Source organism: Hypanus sabinus, chromosome 1, assembly GCF_030144855.1.
Source record: "Hypanus sabinus isolate sHypSab1 chromosome 1, sHypSab1.hap1, whole genome shotgun sequence".
NCBI lineage: Eukaryota > Metazoa > Chordata > Chondrichthyes > Myliobatiformes > Dasyatidae > Hypanus > Hypanus sabinus.
Window position 1 is genome coordinate 8,774,259 of NC_082706.1, and position 24,399 is coordinate 8,798,657.

At 42.2% G+C, this 24,399-nt stretch overlaps 1 protein-coding gene across 2 annotated transcripts; it reads left to right on the forward strand.

Annotated features, from left to right (window-relative positions):
• Nucleotides 1-393: 393 nt before the first annotated feature.
• On the forward strand, nt 394-23,637 carry rnf181 (ring finger protein 181). Of its 2 annotated transcripts, XR_009511099.1 has the most exons (6): nt 394-547; nt 4,022-4,155; nt 12,885-13,000; nt 15,128-15,202; nt 19,354-19,479; nt 21,943-23,637. XR_009511099.1 is itself a non-coding variant. In XM_059963984.1 (5 exons), exons 1-5 carry the CDS (start codon nt 462-464, stop codon nt 19,411-19,413), a joined length of 471 nt encoding a protein of 156 aa, XP_059819967.1. In that variant the 5' UTR covers nt 394-461; the 3' UTR covers nt 19,414-20,157. The 2 variants fall into 2 exon arrangements, 1 of the variants encoding a protein (XP_059819967.1); XM_059963984.1 differs by lacking the exon at nt 21,943-23,637 and having other exon boundaries at nt 19,354-20,157.
• The last annotated feature ends 762 nt before the right edge of the window (nt 23,638-24,399 follow it).

Below are 24,399 nucleotides of genomic sequence, written 5' to 3' on the forward strand. Positions count from 1 at the left end.
CATTTTGTGTACAATATGTCGCTTTGATTTCTAGCATCTGCAGATTTTCTCTTGTGATTTGATTACACTACTTCACTATCTTTTTGTTCTCTTTTTGCACTGTTATCATATGCAGTCATTTATTATTTTTATTATGTATTGCAATCTACTGCTGCCGAAAAATAAACGAATTTCACGACATAGGCCAGTGATTCGGACTCCTTGAACAGCACTTTCCTCTTCAGGCCGCGTGGCTCTGTCGCTCGGCAACCTGGTTACCCTTGGAGATTGTAACCAGGTTTCTCTGATTGGCCGGCTGTGAATCACGTGGGGTCGGAAGTAACCGGACAGCCTAACTTAGCTAAAGTAAGGTCCCGCCTACTCACCGTTGATTTGCCTGAGAAGTCGGTGGCTGACCTCGTAGATTAGATTGGTCACGCCACCTGTCAATCATCTGACCAAGCTTGCGCGTCTCCGGCAAAATGACTTCGTATTTTGAGGAGCATAACTGTGAGCCGACGAATCCCGAGGAGCAGTATCGACAGAACGCGTTGTTAGAGCTGGCCAGGTAGAACTTTTTTAATGACTTTTACAGCGGGATGAAATATATGGTGGGCGAAATTACTCCTGTGACATGTCACGAAAGAAACAGGCCTCAGTGTAGGCCCTGTGACTCGCTGCCGGTATGAAATGAGACAGGAAGTGTTGTAGAAGTCTCTGGAGTCTTCTGCAAAACGTTGGAAAATTGTATTGAACTCTGGCAACCTTGCCGTAGGAAAGATGCCATAAAGCTGGAACGACTGTGTGAGGACACAAGGGAATGAATTAAGCAGACACGAGGAAATCTGTGGATGCTGGAGATTCAAACAGCAACACACACAAAATGCTGGTGGAACACAGCAGGCCAAGCAGCATCGATAGGGTTTCGGGCCGAGACCCTTCGTCAGGACTTAAGTAGACATTCAGAATAGCTTTGGACTTGATAGGAGGGGAGATCTTACAGTGGTGTATAAAGTTATGAGGGCCATTGAAAGGCTGAATGCACACAATATTCGCCCCCGGCTGGGGAATCAAGAACTAGAAGGCATAAGTGGGGAGAGTTTTAATAGAAACCCCTGGCCGATATACGGAACAAGCTGTCAAAGGCAGTGGTTGAGACGTTAACAAAGCTTCACTTTATTTCTGTTTTTGCATTACTAATTTAACTATTTAATATACATACTCACTGTAATCTATTCCTCCTATAGCATGCATTGCTATAGAAATTTCTCTACGTATGTCGGTGATATTAAACCTGATTCTGATATTTAAAGGGGGCTTGACAGGTTCACGGAAAGGAAAGGTTTCGGAGGATATAGGCCCAATGGGACTTGCTTAAAAAGGTTAGCATGGCGCAGTAGGGCTGAAGGCCTGTTCCCGTGCTGTATTAGTCTGTGGAGTGAGCACAGGAATTAAGTTTCACCTTGATGACCTTTTGTTAGAACTGAGAAATGAAACTGTTTCTCTTCATCGAAATGGTGAAGAACAACCTACCTGGAGTAAATAAACAGTCCAAAGAAGCAATTAGTGTGAATTAAATAAGGCAATACATTGGAGAAGTTGGTGGGTTTGGTGATAAATGCCTGATGGTTGGCACTCCAGGGTTATAAAGTAGGTGGCTGTAAAAACATTTTTTTTGGATGCACTCACTGTTAGTGACTTTACAAAATTCCATGATGGCGGGTGGCACAGTAGTGCGGTGGTTAACATGATTTACAGTACCGGCAACCCGGGTTCAGTTCTCGCCACTGCCTGTAAGGAGTTTGTACGCTCTCCCTGTGACTGCGTGGGTTTCCTCTGTGTGCTCTGATTTTGTCCCACAGTCCAAAGACCTACTGGTCAGTAGGTTAATTGGTCGTTGTAAATTGTCCTGTGATTAGGCTAGGGTTAAATTGGGGATTAGTGGGCAGCATGGCTGAAAGTGTTTCAATAAATAAATCAATAAAATTTGTACGTCCTTTTGGTGACTTGCGAAGGAAACCTGTGTAGGTTTACTCCAGATGCTCTGCTTTCTTCCCAAATACTAAAAATGTACAGATTGGTAAATTGTGGGCATGCTACGCTGGCAGGGAAATCGTGGTGACACGAGTGTGGGTTTCCCACAGCACATCGTCGAGCAGTGTTGCTTGTTGACGCGAGCGACACTGTGTATCAGAATCAGGTTTAATATCACCGACACACGTCGTGAAATTTGTTGTCTTTGTGGCAGCAGTACAATGCAATATATAATAGAGAAAAACTGAATTACAGTAAATATATACAGCCTTTATAATTTCCTGTCAGTCACCTTATGTATGGGCAGGCCTGTGCCACTTTATTGGGCATATAGTCAATGTATATAAGCTATCATATGTATTTATATTTTTAATTTTATTATTCTCTTTATCACCTTTCTGTGCTGCTTTGGATCCAGAGTAACTATTGTTTTGTTCTCCTTTACACTTGTGTTCTGGAAATGGCGTTAACTAATCTTGAATTGAACCCGGCCCCCTATTACCCAGTTCATTTCCCCTCTCCCACCTCCTCCATCTACCCATCTCTCTCTTTCTCACCCTCTTACTGGGATTCCTCCCCCCACTGCTCCCATCTGCGCACCCCACCTCCCTTATTTGATTATATGTCTACCTCTCACATCACAGCCTGTGTCACTATGTCACCTTTGCCTCACCCACCAGACTCCTTCTGTTGCTTACCAGCTCTTACCCCACCGCTCCCCCCACCCCGACCCCCAACCATTTCTTTATACTGGTTACCTCATCTTCAGATTTTTTAGTCCAGGCAAAGTGTCTTAACCCGAAATGTTTTACTTTACTGATGGAGATCCTGAATATTTCTACAGTGTTCTTTAGTCAATTAAGGCTGTAGTTTTCATTGATTCTACTCTGTTATCTCACTCAAATTATCCCTTGTCTTAAGGGGGATAAAACCTTAAAACGTAAGAGCGGATTTAGGGCATTTGGCCCATCAAGTTTGCCCCACTGTTCCATCATATCTGATTTATTTTCCCTCTCAATCTCATTTTTACTGCCTTCTCCCCATAACCTTTGCTCTTAGTAACCAAGAATCTATCAACCTCCACTTTAAGTAAACACAATGACTTCATGCATCTACTCTCTGGCAAAAGAAATTCCTCCTCATCTCTGTTCTGAAGGGATGTCCCTCTATTCTGAACCTGTGCCCCTTGGTCCTAGGCTTCCCCACTATAACATCCTCTCCACATCCACTCTATCTAGGCCTTGTGATATTCAATGAGACTCTTTCCCCCACCCCATTCTTCTAAACTCCAGTGTGTACAGGCCCAGAGCCCGCAAACATACATTAACCCTTTCATTTCCAGATTAATTCTTAACTAATGCCAACTTAATACAGTCAGTAACTTGAGTTCAGGTGATTGGGTGTACAAGATGATGAGAGGCATTGATCGTGTGGCTGAAGTGGCTAACATGAGCAGGCATAGTTTTAAGGTGCTTGGAAGTAGGTACAAGGGGGATGTCAGAGGTAGGTTTTTTACACAGAGAGTGGTGGGTTGTGTGGAATGGACTGCCAGCAACAGTGGTAGAGGTAAATACAATAGGGTTTAAGAGACTCTCAGACAGGTACATGGAGCTTAGAAAAATTGAGGGCTCTGCGGTAGGGAAATACTGTGCTGTTTCTAGAGTAGGTTACATGGTCGGCACAACATTTTGGGCTGAAGGGCCTGTATTGTGCTGTAGATTTCTATTATTGTATTTAAAGGCATAATTTCAGTTCATGAAAATTCAAATACCATATTAAATATCACTCAAAAATTAATCATAGGGAATTGCGACTTGTTAAAATGCACACAGTAAAATTTTATTTAAAATTGTGAAACAGTATCAAGTATATGGTATTCCACTGAACTAAGGGTTTAATTGATTGAACCTTGTTGACTGATTTTGATTTGTTTTAAGATTGGATTTCAGAAAACTGAAAAATGCTAACTAATGTAATATTCTATTTGTGTATGTTCTTTGATTTAAAGGTCTCTTTTAGCAGGGATTGATCTAGACCTGGGACAAGTAGACTTTTCTGACTGGGATCACAGACTACCGCCTGCAGCTAAGAAGGAGATTGTGAAAAATCTCCCTTCTATTCCTGTAACACCAGCACAGGCAGGTAGGTCTTTCAAGCCTGACACGGTGGTGGCTATAATTTGCAGAATTCGCATTGCAGTCTTGTTAAATATTTGAATCATGTCAATGATGGGTTGCGTCTGATTGAATGGATGCTGTGTGTATTTCTTTTTTTTTTTGATAATTTTTTTTAATTGAAGTTCATCAAACAGTCATTTCCATAAGATGTATTTCAGACATTGTACATATATATCATATAATCATATATATTACAAATCTCCACAAAGTATTTATCTGAGGTATACACTTATAGAAAAGAGTGGAAAGAAAAAACAAGCAAAAGGAAAGAACTATGTACAAATGCTGTGTGTATTTCTGAGCATTATAGATTAGAAGGTTCTTGGTTTCTCACCTTGGCATCGATGCTGCATCTGGCCTTTATCTTATGGGCATTGAAATGGAGAGGAAAAAGCAGTATGTGCTTCTCATGATGAAGTGCAAGCCCTTCAGTTTGCTACTAATATTGTGATTGTGGCTGTATATATCCCTCTGAGCAACATGCACAAAACGCTCAATGAACTCAGCAGGTCAGGCAGCATTCATGGAAGTGCACATTCCGTCAAGGTGGGAGGAGGGGAAAGAGAAAGCTAGAAAGTGATAGGTGAAGCCAGGTGGGTAGGAAAGGTAAAGGGCTGGAGAGGAAAGAACCTGATAGCAGAGGAAAGAACCTGATAGCATACTTCATTGATCCCGAGGGAGACTGGACCATGGGAGTAAGGGAAGGAGGAGGGACACCGGGGGAGGTGATAAGAGGTAAGAGGCCAGAGTGGGGAGTAGAAGGGGAGGGGGGGGGGGGGAATTTTATTTTACAAGTAGGTGAATTTGATATTCATGCCATCAAGATGGAATACGTGGTAATGCTCCTCCATCTGAGCATGGGACTTGTTGTGATGCAAGAGGAAACTGTGGACTGACATGTTGGAATGGGAATCAGAAATAAAATGTTGGGCCACTGGGAAGTTCTGCTTTTGATGGATGGAACAAAGTTGCTCGATGAAGCAGTCCCCCAATTTACAACGGGTCTCACCAATGTAGAGGAGGCTGCGTCAGGAGGAACGGATATAATAGACAACCCCAACAGATTCGTAGGTGAAATGTTGAAGATGTTAGAACCTCAGTTAACAGGTTGCATGGTAGCATAGTAGTTAGCACAATGCTCTACAGTAGAGGTTAATTTCAAACCGCTGGCTGTAAAGAGTTTGTACATTCTCCCTGTGAGTGCATGGGTTTCCTCCCACCGTCCAAAGACGTGCCGGTTGGAAGGTTAATTGGTCACTGTAAATTGTCCTATGATGAACCTAGGATAAAATTTGGGGGCTTGCTGGGCAGTGTAGTTTAAAGGGCTGGAAGGGCCTACAGTGCCTATAAGAAGTATTCTACCCCCGCCCCCCGGAAGTATTCATGTTTTATTGTTTTACAATACTGAATCACAGTGAATTTAATTTGGCTTTTCTGACAATGATCAATAGAAAAGACTCTTTTGTGTCAGAGTGAAAACAAATTTCTACAGATTGATATAAATTTATTACAATTATAAACAAAATAATGAATTGCATAATTACCCTCCAAGTCAGTATTTAGTAGATGCACTTTTGGCAGCAGTTAAAGCCAAAAATGTGGACAGGTTTCTATCAGCTTTGCACATCTGGACACTGCAATTTTTCCCCATTCTTCTTTACAAAACTGTTCAAGCTCTGTTCTATTGCGTGGAGATCGTGAGTGACAGCCTTTTTCCAGTCCAGCCACAAATTTTGAATTGATATGAGGTCTGGACTCTGACTTGGCCACTCCAGGACATTAACTTTGTTGTTTTTAAGCCATTCCTGTGTAGCTTTGGCTTTATGCTTGGGGTTATTGTCTTGCTGGAAAACAAATCTTCTCCCCAGTCGCACTTCTCTTACAGACTGCATCGGGTTTTCCTCCAGGATTTCCCTGTATTTTGCTGCATTCATTTTACCCTCTACCTTCACAAGCCTTCCAGGGCCTGCTGCAGTGAAGCATCCCCACAGCGTAATGCAGCCACCGCCATGTCTCACGGTAGGGATGGTGTGTTTTTGATGTGCTTTGTTTGGCTTAGGCGAAACATAGCATTTAGTCTGCCCAAAAAGCCTCAATGACAACCATCCAGTGGCACTGACCTCAACAATAATGAAGTGCTTTGAGCAGCCGGCTATGGTTCACATTAACTCCCACCTTCCTGCTACATTGGGTCCTTTCCAGTTTGCTTACCGCTCAGATCAGTCAAATGATGATACTATAGCCTAAGCACTCCACTTCGTCCTGTGTCCCACTTGGAAAATGGTACCTCATATTCCAGGACACTTTTTTGACCTTAGCTCAGTATTGAATGCGATCATCCCTCAGAAGCTGCTGGGTAAACTGTCCTCATTGGGTTTGAACATCTCTCTCTGTAACTAGATCCTGGACTTCTTGACGTAAAGGCCACAGTCAGTCCCTGTTGGCAGAGACATCTCTAGCTCCGTCACAAAGGGTAGTGGGTGTGTGGAATGCACGGCCAACGGTAGAGGTGGATACAGTAGGGTCTTTTAAGAGACCTCTTAGATAGGTTTATGGGGCTTAGAAAAACAGAGGGTTATGCAGCAGGGAAATTCTAGGCCTTTTCTAGAGTAGGTTACATGGTTGGCACAACATTGTGGGCCAAAGGGCCTGTATTGTGCTGTAAATTTCTATATTGTAAAATTGGATAGGCATGAAGAACAATAATTTTCAAAGAAATGGCAAAGAAACTCATGGAGTTACTTTATTAGGGCCTGTCACATGTTCTTCTACACCATAACAACTTTAAATTTGATTACTAGATTAAAACGATTACTGGATGTTAATTAAGAGAATTGTGTAGTGGTCAAGTTACCACACTACAGTGTTATGAGTGATGAATAGACCTGATGGACAATGGGGTACAGAGTTAACATCCCCCCCAAGAAACATGAACTATTACTGTTGCTATGCTGACCATGAGAAAGAGAGACGGAAAAACAAGCAAGAACATTGACGACAGATAAGAGAGAGGGGGAAATTGCTGATTAACCATATTGTGACTCCTTTTTGAATTATTTACTGTTTCGCTGCAAGGATAATAGTTTGCTCATAAACATTCCTCAGTGGACTGAAGGAGTGACCTTATTTGACGGACACAGTCATTCAGGAGTGATGGATAACTGAGTCCCCGTGAGTAGGGATAAAAGACAGGTCTGGAGAGATACCCTCCAGACACGCCAGTGGACACCGATTGAGTGTTGGAACCCACAAGAAAGGTGGGGGCTTCGAAGACCGAACCAGGAGGTCGGTCATTAAGGCTATCAGTGTTAAAGCAGGGCCAGTGGGGACTTGTGTGTGTGTCCACTCATGCCAGAGTGACGAGTCCACCACAGAAGAACAGTCTAGCCGAAGGATGGAGAGATCATAGCTGAATGACCACACCGATACGACGGATTAAGAAAGCAAAGGAAGGTTTGCCTGACTGTAGCTGTTACATCTTGCTCTCTCCCTCTCCCTCTCCCTCTCCCTCTCCCCCTCCCCCTCCCCCTCCCCCTCCCCCTCCCCCCCCTCCCCCTCCCCCTCCCCCTCCCCCCTCCCCCCTCCCCCCTCCCCCCTCCCCCCTCCCCCCTCCCCCCTCCCCCCTCCCCCCTCCCCCCTCCCCCCTCCCCCCTCTTCCCCCCTCTCCCCCTATAACTACATCAGCACTGCTGAACTGAACTTTATACTTTTCTATGACAATTTATTTACCCCTAGACATTGATAGAACTTGTTTATTATTGATTATTATTATTCCTACACTTTTAGGTTCATTACTGCTAACTGGTTTTATATGTATATTTGCATTATTGATATGGTTTTGCTTTTTTTTATTAATAAACACCTTTAGTATAGTACCACCAGACTCCAACGGATACTTCTTTCTCTGCTGGTTAGACACCCAGTTATGGGGTACGTAACAAAATGGGGCCTTGTCTCGAGATTTGTTTACCAAATTAGGGGGCCAGTGAATCGGGATAAAAGTCCCTTATCTGATCTGGTTGTGAGATTAACCAGACGGGCAACCAGCAGAGATGGACATTGTTTTTAAAAGACCCGACTGCGGGGGCATTAGAGGCTGCCAGGAAGGCTGAAAGGGATGCTGAAAGGAGGAGAGAGGAGGAAGAAAGGAAGGCTGAATTGGTGAATGTTGCAAAATGGTTAGATCTCCCAGAGGTGACATCGTCGATGAGAAAGGTGGATATACAGAGAGAAATAACTATGCATTATGTATCCAAGGGTGTGTTCACACCAGATGAATTGGACCTGTTCCCTGTGAGGAAACCAGCCGAGGGGGAGGTTTAGTTAGAGATAGAAAAATTAAAGTTGGCTGAGAAAGAGAAACAGAGCAAGCATGAACTTCAGATGAGGCAGCTGGAAAGAGAGGAGGAAGAAAGGAAAGCTGAAAGGAGGAAAGAGGTGGCTGAAAGGGAGAAGGATGAAGCTGAAAGGCAGATGAAGGAAAGGGAGAAAGAGAGGCAGCATGCGCTGGAAATAGAGAAAGTACAGCAGGGAAGAGACCGGGCGGCAGACCCAAATGAGAGGTTCAAGATTAGTCGGGAGATCCAGTTGGTACCTCCATTTGAGGAGATGGATGTCGATAAGTTCTTCCTCCGTTTTGAGAAAGTGGCTGTGAACCAGAACTGGCCTGAGAGAAAATGGGCTGTTCTGGTACAGAGCGTACTTAGGGGGAAGGCTCAGCAAGCGTATTCGGCATTGTCCATGGATGAGTCTAAGGATTATGAGGAAGTAAAAAGGGCTGTACTGAGGAGTTACGAGTTGGTGCCAGAGGCATACCGGCAGAAGTTCTGGAATTTGAAGAAGCCCTGGAACCACACGTATTTAGAGTTTGCCCGTGAGATAGAGATGTTTTATGAGCGTTGGTGCGCCTCAAAAGGGGTTGTTGGAGATTATGATAAACTGGTGCAGTTAATGTTGATGGAGCAATTTAAAAGTTGTATCCCTGAAAATATGAAGACGTACTTGGATGAGAAGGAGAAGGAAACTGTCTGCGACTGCCAAGTTAGCGGACGAGTACGCCTTAACCCACAAGTCAAAGTTTTCCTCAAATAAGAGTTAGCAGAAAGGTAGTAGGGACAGTAGAAAAAGCCCGCCGGCTAAGGTAGAGAATAAGCTGGGAGCTAGTGGTAAAGGTGAGGAGGAAAAGCAGGCTAGCAGGAAGGTTCCTAGCTTTACCTGTTATAATTGTGGGAAAGCTGGTCATATAGCATTTAAGTATTTTGCTCCGAAGAAGGAGACAGGAAAAGGGAAAACGGCAGTCCCGACAGGTTGCATTGAGTCGATCAGTAGATTGATGAGGGAGGCAAAAGTAGATAGAGTACGAGAGGGGCATGAGAAATTTATTTCGTAAGGGACGGTGTCTGTGAAAGAAGGAGAAACCCCAGTTCCAGTGAGAATCTGGAGATATACTGGGGCTGACCAGTCATGGATCATAAGTAAGGTGCTAGATTTTGGTCCTGAAACTGGAGAGGTTGTGTTAAGAGGCATAGGAAAAGGGACAGAAGCTGTACCTTTGCACAGGATCATTTTAAAATGTGACCTGGTATCTGGACCAATCGAAATAGGGGTGCGGTCAGAATTTCCGAGAGACGGCGTGGACATCCTTCTTGGTAATGATTTAGCAGGTGGTGACATGTGTTCAGCAGTGAAATTAACAAGCAAGCCTGTGAGTGCTGAGGACCCGCCCATAGACTCTGAGATCTATCCCACATGCGTGATCACTCGCAGCATGTCGAGAAAGGCGGCTGAGAAAGAAGCCAGTTTAAATGAGTCCAGTGTTGATTTGGCGGAGACGTTTTTACCAACCCTGTACCAAGAGGGGTTAGAGGGTGGTAAAACGGAGGATACTGGGGTGAAAGAGAGTAAAGGAGAGGAGGTAGACCTACCTTTAGCCAAGAGAGAATTTATGGAGGCACAGAGTAAAGATGAGAAATAGATAAGGCAGTTAGAAGGTCCAGGGTTGGACATGGATGATCTGTCTGGCTTGACAGAACTGTTTGAAGAAGTTGAAGAATTTAAGTGTGTTCCCGATAATGATGTAAGGGCTGTCCTAAATGAAAAGGATGCCGCTACCTTGAGGGAGTCTGCTGGGTTAGCAGACAAGGCTGTTTTAACCCGCAAGGTTGAGTTTACTCCAAAGGGGAGTGGCCCAGAGAGTAACTGGGAGGATCAGGGGAACTTAGAATTTGAAAAGGGGACTGGTATGGAAAGCCTGGAAGAGTTAGATGTCCTGTTTGAGTGTGTTCAGGATGTGAAGGATGTGGATGCACAGGGTACTGAACCTAGTATTGAAACTCAGGAAAAGTCTGAGGTATCTGATTTAGTTGAAAAGGAATGCAGTCCTTTTGGGTCAGATGGACTTGGTTCAGTGAAGAAAGGATTAACCTTGGTACCAATGGAAAGTGAGAATTTTCAGTTGTTTGTGTTAGAAGGTGTTAAAAGTTAATGATGAAAGGAAAGCTGGTGATGTGAATATTACTGAAGGAGAAGGGAAAGGTGTTGTTCCTAAATTGAATAAAGAAAATTTAAAGTCTTAATTGGTTTTAGAAGGATTGACAAAAGTGAAGGGACCGTTATTTGATGGCTTGTTAACAAGGTGCCTGTGAATCAATTACAGTTTGTTTGGAAATTTAAGGATAAACAACTTGCTGATGTTCAAGTATGTGATTTGGAGAGGCAGAACTTGAAATGTTGTTTTGACCAAGAGGGATCATCTGCCGCTGTTAAACTGAAAACAAATAGAATGAAAAATCCTGAAGATAAAATTACTGACTTTCTTAAAATTAACAAATTGTGTGGAAATTCAGCAAGTGGACTTGGTTTGGAACATTGGTGATAAGGTAACTCCTCTGAAAGGAGTCTGTGATGGCCTATTCCACACTGGTGAGCAAGCTGACCACGTGAGAGTTAAGTGGAAAAGGGACAAAGGTTGACAAATGCCACAGGATCTGGTTTTGAGGGAATTTGACAAAGCATGTGAAAAATAAAGACAACATCATGGAAGATTGAATGTTAAGTTTAAAAGTAAAATAGAGATTAGTATTTGCACAAACTTTTATAATGTACCACAGTATAATCACACATGTACTGGTTCACACTTTGTAATATACACTTAAGCTAAGATCACAACCCTTTAGTATTTTTTTTGCTGACGAAATGAAATAAAAATAGGCGGTTATTAAATTGGAGTCTGTTGTTACTGGAATTTGAAATTAATACAACATATTAAAGGGAGTGACGATGTAATTGCTGATTGTTTATCTAGATGTTAATTTGAACGTGTCTCTATTATTTTAGTAGTTAAGACAACTACTGTATTTGTTAAACTCTGTAATTCAGTCATGTGCTTAATTAGTTAATTCTCCCCCTGGTGAAAATTCCCGGAAGGATGGGGGTGTTATGAGTGATGAATAGACCTAATGGACAATGGGGTACAGAGTTAACCATCCCCCCCCCCCGAGAAACACGAACTATTACTGTTGCTATGCTGACCATGAGAAAGAGAGACGGAAAAACAAGCAAGAACATTGGCAACAGATGAGAGAGGGGGAAGTTGCTGATTAATCGTATTGTGACTCCTTTTTGAATTATTTATTGTTTCGCTGCAAGGACAATAGTTTACTCATAAACATTCCTCAGTGGACTGAAGGAGTGGCCTTATTTGATGGACACAGTCATTCAGACGTGATGGATAACTGAGTCCCCGTGAGTAGGGATAAAAGACAGGTCTGGAGAGAGACCCTCCAGACACACCAGTGGACACTGATTGAGTGTTGGAACCCACAAGAAAGGTGGGGGCTTTGAAGACTGAACCAGGAGGTCGGTCATTAAGGCTATCAGTGTTAACACAGGGCCAGTGGGGACTTGTGTGTGTGTCCACTCATGCCAGAGTGACGAGTCCACCACAGAAGAACGGTCTAGCCGAAGGATGGAGAGGTCATAACTGAATGACCACACTGATACGATGGATTAAGAAAGCAAAGAGAGGTTTGCCTGACTGTAGCTGTTACATCTTGCTTGCTCTCTCTCTCTCTCTCTCTCTCTAACAATTACAATACAACAACTATAACTACATCAGCACTCATGAACTGAACTGAATATACTTTTCTATGACAATTTATTTACTCCTAGACATTGATAGAGCTTGTTTATTATTGATTATTATTATTCCTACACTTTTAGGTTTATTACTGCTAACTGGTTTTATATGTATATTTGCATTATTGATATGGTTTTGCTTATTTTTATTAATAAACACCTTTAGTATAGTACCACCAGACTCCAATGGATACTTTCTCTGCTGGTTAGACACCCAGTTACGGGGTACATAACAACAGGAAGTCTGCGGTAACATTAGAACAAATGCAGAAGACGTACAGCAGAGTACTTGCACCTTAACAAAAGATTTCACTATACTTTTTCCAATCACTGAAAGGCAATACATGCTGGCTTACTGGCAACAGCTCGTATTGGGAATGGATATGTTGAAAATCTGATAATAGTCATGGAATGAAAAGTGCATCTTTGTCTTCCACAGTGATGTTGCCCACCAACTGCTCGGTAATTCCACATTTCATTTAGATGAGAAGTGACATCAAAGTGTGTTGCCAAGTTTTTTATGATGCATTATAATAAAGATTATGTCGTTTATTTCAGACAAGGGCCTCAAATGCCCGGTTTGCTTATTAGAATTTGAGGAAGAAGAGGTTGTGAAGAAAATGCCATGTGAACACTTCTTCCATTCTGATTGTATTTTGCCCTGGTTAGGAAAGGTAAGAGTGTATATGCATCAATCCTCTTTCTCCTTCTCCTCATCTAATTAACATATAATTGTACAATTCAATTTTTTTTTAGCTTTATAACATTTTTAAGGGTGCAGTCTCTTAGGGTGGCTAGAAAATCACTAACCTCAATTCTTCTTACTCATGGAGACGCCTATTTTTGGGAGGGTTCTTTCCTTAAACCTTTCCTTTTATTTATTTACCAATGACCACTTGCATTGTTCTACAGCATCATCTATTTTGCTCATTAATTCATAAGTGCTGTGTTATATGGAGTAGGCGATCATTGTCTATCCATGACCATGACTGTTCTTGGCAAATTTTTCTACAGAAGTGGTTTGCCATTGCTGCCTTCTGGGCAGTGACTTTACAGTGTAAATGGTGTTGTTGCGGTCGGCACAATACAGTTCCAATGACCCGGGTCCAGTTCCCATCACTGCCTGTAAGGAGTTTGTATGTTCTCCCTGTGAACACGTGGGTTTCCTCCGCTGCTCCGGTTCCCTCCCATTTTCCAAAGATGTACTGGTCTGTAGGTTAATTGGTGATTGTAAGTTGTCCCGTGATTAGGTTAGGATTAAATTGGTAGTTTGCTGGGTAGGGTCTACTCCACGCAGTATCTCAGCAAGTTAAAAATAAATAAGACAGGTGACCCCAGCCATTATCAATACTATTTAGAGATTGTTTGTCTGGAGTCAGTGGTCACATAATTTTTTAATGGAAAACTGGTAATTCATTAGAACTGGGATGCAAATTCTATTGAAGGAGCACATTTGGAGCAAGAATCTGTTCTGCTGCAATTAGTGGATTAGTTTACTTCAAAGTGCTCAACTTTTTTTAGTTCCTCCATTTTTTAAAAAAGTCCTTGTTTCTAGTGTCATGTCTCTTGCTCTTTTAGGCAATAATTTGACTTCCCTGAATTCTTCCCTTAATGACGCAGGTGAATTTGTCATCACATCTAGATATCTGTCCTGGGTCCTGGCATAAGTGTCATCACAAAGAAGGCATGTCAATGCCTCTGATGAACTCAGCAGGTCGGGCAGCATCCGTTGAAAGGAGCAGTTAACGTTTCCAGGAAACGTTGACTGCTCCTTTCAACGGATGCTGCCCGACCTGCTGAGTTCATCCAGTTTTTGTGTACGTCTTGATTTGACCACAACATCTGCAGCGTACTTTGTGTTTATGTCAATGCCTCTACTTTCTTAGAAGTTTGTGTAGATTTGCATGTCACCAAAATTGTTGGCATGCTTCTATGGGTGCACAGTAAAGAGTATCCTAATTGGTTTCATCAGCCTGGTATGGAATGCCCAGGAACAGAAAAGTGCAGAAGTTGATTCTGGGCTTGGACAAGCTCAAGTCTAGAATAATGAGGGGGTTATCTCGTTGAACTATGCAGGATAACAGTTCAGCACAGACTAGATGGACTGAAGGGCATGTTTCTGGGTCATAGTGCTCTATGACTCTTAACGTGGTAGATTTAGCCCAGTCCATGACAGGCAAAGTCCTCCACACCATTCAGCATAATTACAAGGAGTACTGCCATGAGAAAGCAGCATCCATCATCAAGGACCCCACCATCCAGGCCATGCTCTCTTCATGCACAGCTGTCAGACAGGAGGTATAGAAGCCTTAGCTCCTGTATGGTCTGGTTCAGGAACAGTTATGACCCTACAACCATCAGGCTGTTGAGAACCAGAGTGGATAACTACACTCACCACAACTCTGAACTGATTCTAGAACCTGCAGAGTAACTTTCAAGGACTCTTAAGAAACCATGTTCTTAGTATTATTTTTTATTTGCAAAATTTGTCATTTGCACATTGTTAGTCTTTGTTAATGTATAGTTACTTTCCTGTAAATGCAAGGAAATTAATCTCAAGGTAACATATGTACTTCGATAATTTTTCTGCGCACATTTTTACATTAATATGAGATTCTGCAGATGCTGGAAATCTTGAGGAATGCACAAGATGCTGGAGGAACTCAGCTGGTCAGGCAGCATCTAAACAGTTGACGTTTATTCTTCTGTAGAGGTGCTGCCTGATCTGCTGAGTTCCTCCAACATTCTTAAATTGATTTACTGCAGAAATTCCCTAACTATTGAAAATTTATTTTTTGCAGACCAATTCATGCCCTTTGTGCAGACTTGAATTACCCACTGACAATGAAGAGTATGAAGAATACAAGCAAGAGAAGGTAAGATGAGAAACCTACAGTACATGTCAAAGAACTGAAATAAACTGCAGGAAATACCCACAGATTGGACTGTTCACATGTTCAGTCATTGACCTTTTTATCAAAACTTCAACATTAGAGAACAGTTATAGAGTCATTACAACACAGAATCAGGCCATTCAGCCCATCTAGTCTGTGCCAAACTTATTCAGCCTGGTTCCATCAATCACACCTTGACTATAACCCTCCAAACCCCTCCTGTCTATGTACTTGTACAAACATCTCTATGTTAAAATCAAGCTTGTATCCACCATTTCTACTCGACCTAGACTCACACCACCCTCTGAGTGAAGAAGTTCCCCTTAAATAGTTCACCTTTCACCCTTAACCTGTAACTTCTAATTTCACCCAACCTCAGTGGAAAAATCCTACTTGAATTATGAATTAAAATTAACATAATTTTGTATACCTTTATCAAATCTCCCCTTGTTCTCCTAAACTTCAGGGAATGAAGTCCTAACCTATTGAACCTTTCCCTGTAACTCAGTTGCTCAAATCCCAGCAGATAGAGAATTTATACACCATGGTTCTTATGGAAATAGAGTAAGCAGAAAGAATACAAGAGGTACTGTTGATTCTGGAAATGTAGAGCAATACACACAATGTACCAGAGGAGTTCAGCAGGTCGGGCAGCATCTATGGATGGGACTAAACTGTCAACATTTTGAGCCGAGACCCTTCATCAGAAGTAGAAAGCATAGAAAGAAAGGCCTTTGATCATGTGAAATCCACATGAGGATAAATGACAGAAGGGTTAATGCCACAGTACAAAATGGGACAAGAAAGAAACAGAAAGTGAGCCCAGAAGTGTAAAACAGCTAAAAAGTAGAATGACGAGCAACAGCTGAAAATTGGAGACCATGAACGTGATTTGAAATTTCTGAAAGCAGTGTGGAGTTTGGGAGGTTGCAAAGTAATAAACTGAAAGATGAATGAATTTACTGGAGTTTTTACCTCTTCCCCCTTCTCTCTTCTTCCACTGCCCACTCTAACTCCCCTCTTACCTCTTTACCTGTCTACCACCTCCCCGCAGTACCCCTCCTCCTGACTTTTCACCTACTGTTTACTCTCATCATCTATCAGATTCCTCCTTCTTCAGCCCTTTACCTCCCAGCCTCTCACTGCACCCTCCTTCCCCCACCCACCTACCTACCCTCTCACTTGGCTTTACCTATCATTTTCTAGAATGTACTCCTACCCCTCCTCCTCACCTTATTCTTGTGTATCCCCCCCCCCAAACTTCCTTTCCAGTCCTGATGAAGGATCTCAGCCCAAAAGGTCGACTTTTTATTCCCTCTGTAGATGCTGCCTGACCTATTGAGTTCCTCCAGCACTTTGTATGTGCTACTGGTGCCTCATCAAGGTTCATATGAATATCGACTGAATCCAGGGATGATACAATGGAGATAACAGAAAGAGTTGCTAGGTCAAAGGACCATTATTAGCAATGTACATATACTGTATGTCACCACATATTACCATGAGTTCATTTTCTTGCAGGGATTTAGAGAAAAATACACATGAACAAAGGCAACCATAGTAAGCTTGATGTCACAAAAACAAAGAATGAGGAATTTGGCAAAGCAAACTGTGTTTGGTCTCCTGGGTGTAGAGAGGTAGTACAATACAGTGAACATGATGCACTAAATTTAAATAATCACTCTTTCACCTGGAAGCAATGTCTGGGACTCTGTATTGAGGGTACTTACTGCCTGTTGTGCCACTGCCATTTGGGGCAGCAGTGAAGCTCCTCCAACTCTGACAGTGTTCAGGGCTTCCTTCTCATCAGTAGCCTCCTCTGGGTTTTCACTACTGAAGTCATGCAAAGTCCCAGATGGAGATTCAGGAATACCATCGCACCCAGATGCAGAAGGATTCTTCATTGCTATTTCCGTAACAATTTTTGTTTTACCAATCAGTGTTTTTAGGCCTAAGCTGAACCCCGAACTTGGAGGACCAGTAAACCATTCTTAATCTGGCCTCTGCCCTTGACCTGTTTGGCATGGGTGACCCTACCAAAAGCCAACGCATAAAGCCCCAACATAGCTGTCCGGATTATTGAGGCACATAAGCCTCCAAACCATGACCTCTTGGAGGCTATTAAGGGCAGGCAGGATCAAAAGGGGTTGTTTCATTTCCAGTAAGATGCTATGCACAAAGGGGAAAGCAGTTAGGGAAGTGTAATAAATGCTGGCTCTTTACAGATGTACTCACGTTTATATGTTTTGTAGGTTGTACACAGTGTGCTAGTGGAAGAGGGAATGAATATAAAAGACATTTCTTTTGTTCATCATGTGCCATATCGTATCATGTGGGCATTCAAGGTTCTTCCATGACCATGATTGTTCTTGGCAAATTTTTTCTACGATAGTGGTTTGCTATTGTTTTTTTCAAATTTGAACTTCATGGGATGTTCCTAATATGTTAAGCCTACCTGTGGGGAAAAATCTTAATCAGTTCATTTATGTGTTTGTATGTCGAATGCAGTAAGGAATTAAGTTAACACGTGGCACATACTCTGAAGGTTTGGTACAACTCTATATTTGATCAGCAACATGCATTCACAATGAGAAGTTTACTTTCAAATGATTAGAACTAGAGTTCCTGAGTATGTCCAGAAGGTTAATGGCTTATTTTTGCTTGTTAGGATGCCAGCGTGTTTTATTGGATAAAAGAGTGGATCTTTTGTAGATCACACCATGTCATTAATACTTTTATGGAAGTGGTAGGTATTATTAGACGGAAAACATGCATTTTTAAACATTGAAATTAGAAGTTTAGGCTGTGTCATTCTCCTCACATTAAAAAAAAACCTTTGAAGAACAAATCACAGTTTACTCTGTAATAAGACTTTTAACTGACTTAAGACCATAAGACATGATTTGACCTTGCAGTCCATCGAGTCTGCTCCCCCATTCCATCATAGCTGATTTATTTTCCCCCTCAACCTTATTCTCCTGCCTTCTCCCTATAACTTCTGATGCCCTTACTGATTGAGAATCTATCAACCTCCGCTTTAAATATACCAGGTGACTTGGCCTTCACAGCCATCAGTGGTGATGGATTCCACAGACTCAGTACCCTCTGGCCAGAGAAATTCCTCTTTATTTTTGTTCTGAAGGGAAGTTGTTTGGGACTTGGCCATTAGGGTCAGTGATGCTGCTATCAGACTGTTCTTGATTGTGAACTCATATACGTTTATATCAAAATACATTTTTGACTCTCCCTTTGACTCTCAGTATTTTTTACAAGTGCTGTCCAACTTGAAGAGTGCCAAATACAATAACCTCTTAAAAATATCTGTTCTAACTTGGTGAATAAATGCACTGTTCTGGCCTCGATGCACTTGTTAGCCTACTCACCACAGCATAGCAACTTGTATGTTTTTGAAAACAAAATAAAGCTCTTGGTGTTCAGTCCAGAATGTGTGCCTGGTCATCATATAGAATCATTATGACTGAAGATCTAGGATTACATCTGGGAGATTGTAGTTAAGTCTTCTGGAACCAACTGCAAATCCCGTCTGAGGAGTATCATCTAGTGGCTGAAACATGCCACGTCAAATAAATTAAAGTTATCATTAATGGGATCCTTCCCCGGAGGAGGTCTTTTAAGTTAAAGATAATAAAACAACGTAGAGGAGAATGATCTGAACTCCAATTTGCTTATCAGGCAATATCTGGGACTGGGAGCAAATGCAACTGATAGATGTCAGGGACTCCAGACTGCCCGATCTTTGTAGTCAAGGGATCAGGCTACCAATAGACTCAAAATGGCACAAGAGAATGGTAATTTTTTGTATGCAACTCTGTATTACCTCACTATTTTTGTTCTCTTTTCACACTATTTACTTGATATGTATTTTTTACTGTAATTTAGTTATATTTATGTGTTGCACTGTACTGCTGTAGTTAAAAACAATAAATTTCATGAAATATGTTGGTGTTAATGAGCCTGAGACTGAGCATTGGAGGAGCCAGGGAAGCTGCAGGTGTAGAGAACAGTGAGGGCATTCGAGGGCCCTGTAGCAAATCTTGATATGAATTGTTGACATGTTGGCGCTCTGCAGAGTGATGACTGCAAAATTATTTTTTAAAAACTTATACCTACAGGAGAGAAGAAAAGAGAAGGAGCAGCGTTTGGAAAATTTGCACGATGCCATGTACACGTGACCACCAGCAGGTGACCCTCCTGGAAACATTCTCATCTTCAACATTCAAAGTAAATTTGTTATCAAAGTACGTATATGTCACAATATATCACCCTGAGATTCGTTTTCTTGCCCAGGCTTTCACAGTAGAACAAAGAAATAATACAGAATCAATGAGAAAGTACACACAACGAATAACAACCAATGTGCAAAAAAAGACAAACTATACAAATAGAAATGAAAAATATAATAATTATAGATAAATAATTCTGAGAGAATGAGTAATAGAGTCTATAGGTTGTGGAATCGGCTCCATGTTGAGTGAAATTGTCCACTCTGGTTCAGGAGCTTGATGTTTGTTTGATAATAACTGTCCCTGAACCTGGTGGAGGCTACTGTACCTCCTGCCCAGTGGTGGCAGCGAGAAGATATCACGGCCTGAACGGTGGGAGTCCTTGCGATGTCCTGGTAGCACTCCTGTTTCGGCGTGCGCTTGCCTGGTTTCCAGTCTGCGTAGCCGCGTGGGCTCCTTGAACATGTACTTCCAGGCACTGTTTTCCCCTCTCTTCAACAAAATTGCAGAACAAGGATCAATAGCAGCTACACACAGCATGTTTTGTAAAATTGTAGAACTACACTTCATCCCGTTTTGCTTGTGCAGGAATAAACTATTGTTCTCATTGTGACTTGTTCTTCCTGTGGTGCATTGCTTCATAAACTTTGTTTTAAATAGTTTAGAAATGTTAATTAAAATACTTTTTAAGAATTGTTGCTTTTTATGATACCTTTTTTGTACAAAAATGCATGTATAAAAGTTGACATTGAGGCAATGCACCTTTGTGCATGTGTGACATAGATTGAGATTTTTTTTCCTGTTTCCCTGGCATCAATGTTTCTTAGATGGTCCAGGGTAGTGAGGTGTGAAGCAATGTGGGTTCTACAGTGGCCTGCCCGCTATGTTAACAGAACACCCTTGGCCCCAGACTCTCTGTGGTTGTCAAGTTGCCACTTTAAATTACATTCATAATCACTTTGGATCTGTTGAAGTAATACTTTAAGTCAAAACTAATTGTAAAATTTAAAAGACCAAAAACACGTTTAAAATAATTAAAATATTAATTGAACCAAATATTTTTGCATTATACTTGGCAATTCTTCCATTTATGTCTCAGATGAACTAATAGAGATGTGTGCTTTCCACAAGGCATCTACCAAGAGCACACAGATACTCCACAACTGTTCATTTGAACAACATGTTGTTGCTACATCCTCTGCTCAGGAATAGCCTAGTTTAAGCCAAATTGTGATAAAGATGGGCTCAGGTATTGTATAGGAGGCCATGTAATCATTTCTTGCCCAATCAGTTATTGATTATTTGATGCATATTTCCCCTTTCCCTTTACTGAGAATGTTTCTTCTCATGGGAGAGGAGGTAGTATACAGTAATCCTGATAAAGGGTCTCAGCCCAAACCCTCCACAGTTTATTCCTCTCTGTCGATGGTCTGCTGAGTTCCTCCGGCACTGTGTGTGTTACTCTGCAATTATCAGCGGGGTAGTTCATGTGACATTGCTGACTTTTGTATGGTACTGTATTTCTCAGTATGGAGCAGTGAATGAGTTTGTTGATCTGGTGGGACCAAAGGATGTTGGGGATAGGGAGGGTGAAGTGCTGTGGGGCAGGTACGAGAGAGGTGGCAGAGAAGGAGTACCGGGGTGGGGGATGGTTCAGGTGCAAATACACCCAGCCCTGAGGCACCAGGCTAGGTAATTTGATTCTAAACAATTGGTTTATTTAATCATTACAGAATGTCCCTCTGGTGCTTCCCACTACCTTCTCCTTTTCTCAACCATAATTCCTCTCTCCCTGCCTCCTTCCCATTGTAAGCCCACAATAGAGACCTCTATTAGAATTAGGTTTAGCATCACTCATGAAATTAGTTTCTTTTTGTGGGGCAGCAGTACAAGGTAGTACATGAAATTACTACAGTACTGTGCAAGAGTCTTGGGCACCCTAGCTATATATGTATGCCCAGTACTTTTGCACAGTACTGTCTAAGACTATGAATGAGGAAGCACATCTTGAGGCGAATTACAAGTAATATCAAGGGAAACTTTTAATCACTCTATTTGATGCTGAGATACATCGTAGGATGCACTGGGACACTTCATCAGGGATGTAACCTGGGGTTAGTGGCTGTTTCAGGTCTTTCAACATCAGGCACCCTTCCTTGCCCATGTGACCCAGCCAGGGTTGATCTGGCCCTGGCACATCTCCCAGCAGCAGCATTTGCTCTGCGGAAGACAAAGCTGAATTGTGTTCAGCTGCAGATTTCTGTAACAATCATGGACTCAGGGTCTTGGTCTGTATTTTTCGTGTGACTGCTATTTTGTATGTGCTTGCTATTTTACGTGTTAAATGTGCTTTGTCCTGTGTGTGACTGTTGGTGCTATGTGTTGCACTTTGGCCCTGGAGTAATGCTGTTTCATTTGGCTGTATTCATGGCTATTCATGTATGGAAGAATGACAGTGAACTTGAACTTGGTCCACAGATCACACCTCTTGAGCCATAGTCATCTGGAGGTACGTTCAGCAGCCTCTGGGGCGGTCCTGAAGGCTCTCAGTCCCTGTAATGCCAAGGAGAGAATTTTCACCATGATGTCTTCCATGAAGGTTCTGATTTTGGGGGGTGGAGGGGAGCTGCTGCACACTTGTCTTAGGGGGCCTCCACACTCCACTTGGGTTGCCTTAACCTGCTTGTACATCTGCTTATAATGCCCTTCTCGAGCCAATGCCAGCCTAATGTGGTTGTTCCTGAGGCGAGACTCAATCTGAACTTCCTGTAGTAGTCTAGGACGAGGTCCCTTATCTTCCTTGGAACATGATGTCAGTTCAGCGCGATCTCCACCAGCTTGTGTGGTAGTGACCTGTACACGTTGGCGAGGTCTAGCCGCAGTAGGACTAGGTCATCCTTTCCTTTGCACTGGGGACCCATGCCCATGTGATCCAGGCATCTTGGCACACTGAGAATCCCTCCCTTCTGTACAGATGTATCAATGTAGCCATTTTTGAGAAAAAAAACTTGGGCGACAGGAAGCGATACTGAAAAATATCTTCCCCTTCCACACTGAGCAGCAAATGTATCTAAACTGTTCACTGTGCTTGGAGTTCTCTTTGGGGATCCGGACTCCCTCTGCAACCTCCACTAGTTAGTGACCTTTCCCTTATGTCAGATTACCCTATCTGTTCTGAAGGTGTGGATCCATCTCTAGTTTGGTACATATGAGGTGCGCGCTATGCTTCTGTCCAAGCAGCTGAATCCCATTGGGTTGTGGCTCGCTCTCTTCCCTGTCTTTTATGCCATTCTGCCTTGTACAGTGCCATAAGCATATGATTTACAGAGCTTAGCAAGTGTTGGTTTCTCTCTTTCACTTGTTTCCCTGCGCCTGCCCGTACTGTTTAGTTAGGATTGGAGCTCCTGATTAGCTGGTGTATTTTGGCCGGCCCATGGTCCATTGGATAGGGGACTTTGCTGGTTTTCTTCTCCACTAAGCCAAATCTCTTAGCAACAAAGCTGACAGTGATAGCTGACTGTTCTGCAGCTGTCTTAACTACATCCTCCTTCAATGATTTGGAGTACATCCTCAAACTGTAGTCGCTCCCTCTGATGGCTTGTTGGAGGCCACATAACCTGCCAGTGATTTGCTACTCTGCCTGGAGTGAGAGTTTCTAGCACTTGAAGGTTCTGGGCACTGTGGGAACCTACTACATCTCACCAGGAATGAATCGTAAGCGCAAATGCATCTGTCACTTTTAATTGATGATCTTTTCGCAAAGGTTGACATTCTAGAGTCCGTCCTGGCAAAGTGCTCATCCTCCCCTCTCTCTTGGGTACCCCTGGGTTATGTCTCAGAAGGTCTGTTCATAGTTTATAGGGTTTCTTCCTCTCAGAAGATGAAGGTTGGTTTGCTAGCCCTTCCTCCCCTGGTTGCCATCTTTCTGAGCTGGCAACTGTCTCTCCAGTAGTCACCAACCTGTTCTTTGTTGTCACCCACACTGATACAAATCTAAAAGGAAAATTGCTAAAGAAATTCCATCTTTTAAATTCATTGTGTTTAGTCTTGGTATTTTTATTTCACAATTTTATCTTTGCAATTACTTTGGATCTGTTTATATAATGTATTAAAATCAAATTTAATTGTAAAAGTTAAATAGCTAAAAACAAATGTACTTAATAAAAACATTAAATAAATCAAATAAATACTGTGCTTTAATTCTGGAATTGTTTTGGGAGGGGATAAAGTCAGTTCTATGCAAAATACTGTCCATTACTATAAATGATCTTTGTGTTGGACTAGATTTTTAACAAGTTCTGCTTTGTTGCAATTATAAAAACCTTTTCTAATGGAAATTAACTACTCAGCTAGACCTGATGAAACTTAATTTTTATTTATTTTTATTTAGCAATACAGCATGGTAACATCTGACCAATTAATTAACTAACCTGTATGTCTTTGAAATGTGGGAGGAAACCCGAGCACCCAGAGGAAACCCACAGAGTCACAGGAAGAATGCACAAACTCCTTATAGACAGTGATAGGAAGAGAACCCGGTTACTGGCACAGTAATAGTGTTATGCTAACCACTACAGAGGAAGAAGAATAACATTTTTCTTTCAGGAAGCGAGGGTATTACCTGCACCAAGAATTGTTCTTCACTTTGAAAAATGGACTATTCTCATAACCACATTACAAATTGCAAAGTAGTGCGATCACTCAAGTTGAGTGTGATGTTCTCCTAACCTAAGGAGTTTTCTATTGGTGTGTCCTCAGGATTCACACATTCCGGTGTCAGAGATGGCAAGACTAAATGGTGGCTGTGGTTAGCGGTTGGGTCTACTGGTTGTTCATTCTCTCCTTTGTTTCCTGTGACACAAACTGTGGAAGTCGATCTCATGAAGTCACAGGTTCCTCTTGAATAGATTTCCTCCAGGTGTATCTATTGAATAC